This window comes from Diaphorina citri, unplaced genomic scaffold (assembly GCF_000475195.1).
Source record: "Diaphorina citri unplaced genomic scaffold, Diaci psyllid genome assembly version 1.1 scaffold4239, whole genome shotgun sequence".
NCBI lineage: Eukaryota > Metazoa > Arthropoda > Insecta > Hemiptera > Psyllidae > Diaphorina > Diaphorina citri.
The window spans coordinates 26,923-34,782 of NW_007381638.1; the positions used below are offsets into that span (position 1 = coordinate 26,923).

At 41.6% G+C, this 7,860-nt stretch overlaps 1 protein-coding gene across 1 annotated transcript in view; it reads right to left on the reverse strand.

Annotated features, from left to right (window-relative positions):
• LOC103520894 (arginine--tRNA ligase, cytoplasmic-like) overlaps nt 1–7,594 on the reverse strand; it is a 15,745-nt gene extending 8,151 nt beyond the window's left edge. Inside the window, exons 1-2 of the mRNA XM_008485990.3 lie at nt 7,440–7,594; nt 6,304–6,444 (exon numbers count right to left, since the gene is read on the reverse strand). Coding sequence (XP_008484212.1) covers nt 6,304–6,444; nt 7,440–7,481 — 183 coding nt within the window. The 5' untranslated portion in view covers nt 7,482–7,594. The remainder of the gene's footprint in view (nt 1–6,303; nt 6,445–7,439) is intronic.
• Between the last annotated feature and the right edge of the window lie 266 nt (nt 7,595–7,860).

Sequence of the window (7,860 nt, forward strand, 5' to 3'; positions counted from 1 at the left end):
GCAATCAATGAGCCGAGGATAATCAAATTCTGGCACATAGATACTGATTTTCCGATGTCCACTTATGTGCACATCATTCATTAAAGGGATCTAGGGTATATAGTAGGGTTGCCATACGAAATTGTCCATGTTTGACTAGGGTATTCGTCATATTCACCTAGATAAATATCAAATCAATGAATGGGACATCACGTGCCAATTCAAGTAAGGATTACATTCCCTTCACGTCGGCTGGGGTGTTGGATCCACGTCCTTAACCGAGAACATATGCTACATACCTCCGGACCTAGTCTTTCGACAGATTACTTTGAGGTAAATATTTGCGTTTTACCTTATTTTCTATTTGACTAGGGTTTCTTAGTTGGGGGATTATTCTTTACACGGACATCGAGTTTCGCCTCACTCGTAGGCTTTTCAAGATAGACTGAGGTTGGTTTGTTGTTGTTTCGTGGTGTTGGGCGGTGCATTGTGACTTCTTGACATCAGTTTCATTAGCATAGACTAAAGATGGAAGCCAGTGTCTCATTAGCGTTAGATTCGAATTTCTGTGACCGAATGTGATGAACATTGTTCATCCGGTAGCAGTCGCATGACTTCACCGGTATCTAATGGTCCCTTGTCATAATACATGTCCAGTTTATCACGCGTGTATTCTGCTGCTCCTCCATGATATATACATGAGTCGTGCATTAGTTCAGGATAATTGCCTGTAATTGCGTATCCTGGCGAGATTGCGATATGCTTGGCCCTCTTCGTATGCTGTCCATTAATGTTTCTACGGGTCATCTGTACAACTTGTGATCCTGCACGAGGCACTGCACAGCACGTGCACGCCCAATTGCCTACGCAATATACAACACGTCTTTCAGTCATCGTACGGAAAGGCACTACGCCTGGAGGAGTAGACTTCGAGTCGGCTGTAAAGAATGATCGTCAACTAAGAACCTAGTTAAATAGAAAATAAGGTAAGCATTATCTAATATAGGCCTGGGTCTAGTATGAATTTTGCATTATAATAGTCGTATTCGCTGCGCTGAAGTACTCCAGGTAGGTTTTGAGTCGATTTTTCTTCTGGAAAAATGAAATGAACCGAGTTATTGAGAACATCAAATAAATCTAGATTTTTAGATTAGACGTGACTCACTTTTAAACTCTCTAAGCCTATAGGTACCTTAGACTTAAAGGACTCCTTGCGACAGTCAGCCTTAGATAGGTATGAACTGACTCAAGAGTGAGTAGTCCTCTGAAAAGAGTAGTTCCATCTCACTCAAGCTTTACACATCTTTAATTGAGGACAAGTTCTGAAAGTCTCAAAGGCACTTACCCAGTTACTTTTATACTTACCCAGTTACTTTTAGACGCATCCTCAACCGGTTCCATATCGCTTAGGTTCCACAGATGTCCTGCTCCCTGCGATGCTTTCACTCCTTTTCTAAAATGAGGATTAATGGACAGGTTGTGACGTACGGAATTCTTCCATCGGTCATCATTCTGGTTGTAGTAGGGGAACCGTTCCCTGTGAAAAAAGAGGCGTAGGTTAGCAGTGAGGGCCATCGGCTTAACGCCCTTTTTCACGGCGACCTGGTTATATCTTTTGTGACAATCCTTATACCTACCTACTTGAGATCAGGTCCAAATTATAGGCCAATATTTTTAGTACCCTATTACTACATTAGAAGCAACTTCCCCCCCCCCTAAATACTACGCTGGGGATTAATTTAGTTTGAAAAAAGCTATGCTGTAGCCTATAAGGCCAGAAAATAGCCTCTTAAGACTCCATTTGTCAAGGGTAGCGTGTTTACCTTACCCTTTTTGAGACTTGGGATTAATTTCATTTGAAAAATTAACTAATTATGTGCCCACCTAAATAAAATAATTCCAGTCGGAAATTTCAATATGTAAACGGCCCGCCGCGCCGTCAAAATCCGCAAAATTTCAGCATACGTGATTCCAATGCGAAGGAAGGTTCTCAAGAAAGGACTTTAATTCGGGCCTGTGTTACCAAGGTGTCATTGATTCATACACACATAAACGTACCTATGTTATAATGGAAATAAGACCCTATGGTGAACTAGTTACGTCAAGTGAGAGCTCCATGAGAGTCACATATTGTAACACGAGTGTTTGGTGAACATGAGAGAGACAGCAAGACACGAGGACAATACACTGATAAGGAGAACAGTGACCGACCAGAGACATGGTCCGTGAGGTACCAGCGGTCACGTCAAGCTTTGTTCTCGTCCTAGTCCTGTTGAAATGTGGGACAGGAGACCACGTGAGTGGAACAGGAGTCAGTAAAGATGCAGCAGGACTCAGTGAAGATACAGCAGGACGAAACCAAGGCCCAGAAGAAAATCACCCCTTCGGAACAGATCCAGACGAAGAGCAAAACAATCTGACAGGGACAGCAAATATAACTGGGGCCAATCATGAAGATATACTTGAAGAACTTGATGATAGGATCGATGGTCCGTCACATATACGATCCAATCCGCTTTCTCCTCCTCAATCCGCTGCCGGATGGCGGCCAAATCGGACGTGTCGTATGTGAATCCGCCGTCGGATTTGACAATGGTCATGGGAATCGAACCCCGGTCCTCGCCCCACATGATCTTCCGACCGTCATCCAGCTCGAGTAATCCTGAGAACATGGTCCGTCATTAATCTTGCTTGAGACATTGGTAAGCGTATTTTCCAGGACTCCATTGCTTGTGACATTGGTAAGCGCTTTTTCCAGGACTCCACCTGAGAAGAAAAACAGAGATAAAACATTTACTTATTTATTCGTTTATAGTTATCATTTTATTTTTAAAGAGGTTTTATAGAAGCAATCATAACAACAGAGGTCTTATCGTCCCGATATAGAGAGCAAGACAGGATGGGAGAAAGTCTGCCGTTTCGAAAACGACCCTTAAGTATAATTTCAGGATAAAGTTCGCTCGCGACCTAGTGTTTACAAAGCAGACACTTTTCCAAGCTTTTTGGTCTACATGATTCATCGACCGTTTCTGTCAAACTAATTTACAAGAGAAAGATTACCTTTCTTTTCCAAATACGGCACCAGCTGCTCCATATGTTTCTGATAGAAAGATTCCCCTCGCTCTGTCAGCGTTACGTTCAGGCGATCATATATCTTCTGGAAATCTCGTCTGGACACATCACATATCATTTCCCACGCCTTCTTATAGTCTGGATCAAACCTTTGCAGGGCTACCACACATTGGTATGCACGCTTCTTGAATATTTCATCCTCGTCAAACCTAGAATATGGAATGTAAAATGTCATTGATGCAAAAGGGGCGTAAGTCGAGTGTATAACAGTCTCGAAGCTTGGTTCAAGTTGGATTGAGGTGGGAATGCGCCCTGGACCGGCAATCTTGGAAAATCATCTCTTCGTCTTGGAAAATCATCTCTTCGTCAGCCTCTAAATCGGCCTTAGATAAGGCGATTGCTTTGGGTTATTTGGTTTTGGCCACAAATTTTTTTCGAGCGGATGCCCTTCGCGCTCAACCTTTGCAATATCTTTAGCAACGGAAATTTCAGGCTGGTATACTCCCTGTTTAAAGTCCTCTAGCCAGACTAAGCTGGTCTACTCTCTGTTTAAAGTCCCCCAGCTAGAATGTAATAAAAAGTGAAAAGAGCAGCAAGGTCACAACTATCACACCAACCTTTTTTTCGACTCCTTGTAGAAGGCCTGCAGATCCGCAATGGGCGGGGACTTGGTCAAATAGTCAGGGAACTTATCCTGCAGATGAGCTATGAGCATTCCAAACTGAGTACCCCAGTCTCCTACATGGTTCAGACGGACCACATCATGACCTAGGTATTCCAGGAGACGAGATATCGTGTCGCCAATGATGGTGGATCTGGCACAAAAAGGAGCCATTTGGTTCAATTGTGTTATAATAATATATACAAAAAGGAATCCAATGGTTCCATTGTGATATACTAATAGACTTGAGTGAATCAAGATCTGGGTAAGAAAAAAATATCAGGACACGAGGTACACAATAGGGCTGCCTGGAAGAGACAGACAAGAAACGCCGACCCTATTTAATTAGGAAAAGGCTAGGAAGAAAAAGGAGATTGTTATAATAATAGACTCTTGAGTGGCAGATAAACACTAGGCGAAATTAACGCCGGAGGCGTTCTCTACCACCTAACCCTTAGAGCTAAATTAATATGTGGTCAAATTCTCAAATGAGGATTCCATGCCTCGGCTGGGATCGAACCCACGGCCTGTTTACCAGGGAAACATCACCTAATTACAAATATCTGACTGGCCAAAATTTACCTTCTTTTTCACTTCTAGGAGAGGAGCCGTCATATCAGACAATCAGGCTTTTGGCTCACTTTTTCCTGGAGATTACAACCAGCTCCTTTTTTTCCTACCTATAATCAGATTTTATTTTCTTGCCTGAAAGAGATAGGGTAGGTACATTAAGAGGTGATTATCTGGTTAGGTATCTACCAGATTCAATTCTCACCTCAAATGGCCCACGTGCATTTCTTTGGCGATATTGGGCGACGAAAAGTCAACGAGTACCCTCAGCTTCTTATTCAGGGTGGGGGGCTGAACGCCATTCACTATGATGTCCTTGATTTGCTCTCCTGCATAGACTCGGGATAGGAACACATTCACGAAGCCTGGTTTGGCCACTTCTATCTTGTCGATAACCTTGGCTAGAGATGGGTTGGTTGCCAGTTCTGACGTCACGACAGAGGCTATCGACTGGGCAATGTCAAACGGGTTCTTCTTTTCACCTGGAGAGAAAAAAAAAATGTCATTTGACATTTTTATATAAATTAAATAAATGGTCAATTGCTGAGCCAAAATTACTTGGCCCGACTCAAACCACATTCAACCATAATGAAGACCTGTGTTTTTCCTTTGAAACATGATAGATCCTTTAGACCTAGTGAAAATAGTATCCTCACCTTTATCCTTGAATATTTTGCACAAGGCCATCGCATCGTTACACTGGAAGTCACCAAACTTGTGCACATACTTCTCATTGGTAGACGCCACAGAGGCCGTCTTATCCCCGAGCTCTGGAAACGCAACCTGCACGGCATGCGTGAACACGTCACTCAAATAGTCACGCACGCTCATGCGGTCACGCACGGGCACGTTCATTTTTTTGGCCGCCCCTTTAGTCTGGCTTGAAATGGAGGATGAGATGCCTTGTTTCTTCTCTTCCTCAGCAATAGCCTGTGAAGTTGGAACAGAATCATTTTAGCTGACAAAGTTATGAGGCATGGTTTGAAAATGATCTAAAAAAAAAAGATTAATCAAACAGTGTGTTTAGGTAACGTTTTATTTTCTTTATTTGATAATAACAAGTAAATACAAATACAAGAGGATCCTTTGGATGAGATTGCTTAATCCATTTGGATTCACTAAAAACAGAAATAATAGTAATTACGAGTGTTATGTCCCCCCTCCCCTTCAAAAGCTATTTTAGCAAGGATATCTACACATGTCTAAAAACTACATGCTCAAGTAAAATAGTTAAAATATTGAAAATTACATTGCAGTATCCGGATGTACTTGTATGTGAACCATCAATCCCATGGGTAACACTAAATAGGAAACTAGTCACACCAATCAACAACAAACAATGTGACAGGAGCATTTTGTTAAATCAATCATCTGATAAGGAAATCAAGCTGCTAAAATATAATATACGGTGTGAACACTGGATTTATAAGCAGCTAATACTGGGTGTCTTGTCCTATGATTATTGTTGAAGAATGAAGCCATGGCTGAGACCAAAATCCAAGTTTAAACTTGGTTCAGATTCTTTTGGATTAAGCAATCTAATTGCTAAAAATTTGAAATCAATCAAGCTTAAAATCAAATTGAAGACCGATCATCAATAATGTGCTAAGTGCCACTGAAACTGAAATATTGAGGTTTTCTTCCTGGTTTACCACGGGCACATACCACTACCCCCATCTTTCAGGATTTTTTTAATTTTTTTTTTGAACGATGTGGAGCTTAGTGCGTTTTACAGAGTATGTTCACTGGTAGATAGTATGTTAATCCGTACCTAACTCAAATTTTATATTTTTGGCACTTAGCACATTATTGACGATCAGTCTTCAATTATAATCCTGACTATGGAGATAACTTTTTTTTACTTTTTTTTTTGAGATTTGACAGAGGGAAGTGTAACTGCTATCATCCCAAACTGTAACTGCTATCAACTGGTCTTTTCATCCCGAAATTGAAGAGAGAAGGAGGACAGAATAGGAGAAAGCCAGCTGTTCCAAGAACATCCCATCAGGATAATAACTTACCCTCTGAAGAATAGCAAGCCTATGTTTTAGTTTAGTGTTCTGCAGCTGAGCAGCTAGCACATCTTCTGTGGCAGATTCACTGATGAATCCTTTGGTAGAGAGCTCATTTACTTTACTGATGAATTCTTTCAGTTTCAATTCCTAAAAATTAACAAGAAAAAAATATAGGTACCTATTAAGTTTGTACATTTCATATTCAAGACTGGAGCCTAAAGGTAGGTTTAGACGAAGCGAGTCTACTCGCGCATTTACCTCACTTCCGCTCCCTCGCGTCGTGTAAATGGGTAAAATCCCCCGAGTTTCCTCACCCCGAGCAGCACTCGCAGCAAGCCATCGCCAGTTGGTTTTTAATCACGCATCAAAGGAAACTCGCAGTATTTCCTTGCTTCATGTGACCGTGTCATATATTGCTGGGCGAGTTCCTTTGCCTACGAACTGCCTGGCTCACCCTTCCAAGCGAGGAAACGTGTTTCGTGTAAACAGTGACGCGAGGATGAGTTTTGATGTGCGAGGAGGAAACGAGTTTTGGTGCGCAAGTAGACTTGCTTCGTCTAAACCTACCTTAATGGACATTTTTCTGTGTACTTCTGATTCAACATTTGATTCTATGTAGAAGGAACTCCAACAACAGATGTTTCATCATCCCAAAGTAGAGAAATAGGCCAGCATAGGAGCAACCCAACCATTCCAAGAACAGGACAAAGTTCACTCTAGCGGGGAATCAAACCCATGTCCTAGCACAGGGGTTTCCAACTAGTGGCCCGCCAGACTATTTTTGTGGCCCGCGAAGCTTTTTGAGATTTGTACAAAACTTACCTAAATGTAGAAAAAAAAGCTACAAATAGGAAAATATGTGTGAAAAATTTTGCCTGCGGGGCTCAAAATTTGATTGGACTGCATTTCTGAAAAGTTTGGGGGGGTGCTCTCCTATGGACATAATTATGTGGCCCACGCCCCACGAAGTACCTTCCATAGGTATAGCATGTGGCCCGCATACACATGAAAGTTGGAAAACCCTGTCCTAGCACTTAGAGGACAGATACATTACAATCCAAACTAACAAGTTGGGTGCTTTTAACTTTGAATTCTCACTAGGTACCTGCATAACTGTTTGCAACAAGTAAGTACATACTTACACTTTCATCTGTCTGATAGTTAAATTTCTCGAACTTTTCCATACTAGACTTTTAGCTAGAGCTCTTTCCTCATGTATTACTTCACAGGTACTTCTTGTAACACGTGTGAGCTTCTTCCTGGCAAATATCAGCACCCACAGGTTCAACTTCCAGGTAAAAAAAAAAAGAAAAAAAAATGCCACAAACTCCACAACAGTCACAGAACAAAACCACACTTAATTTTTTTAAAAATCCCGCGGTCGCGATTGTTTACATTCAAGGAGGTTAGATCGTGGTGGATAAACAGGGTACCACGTCCTTGAAAGTGAAAAAAAAAAAGAAAAAAAAATGCCACAAACTCCACAACAGTCACAGAACAAAACCACACTTAATTTTTTTAAAAATCCCGCGGTCGCGATTGTTTACATTCAAGGAGGTTAGA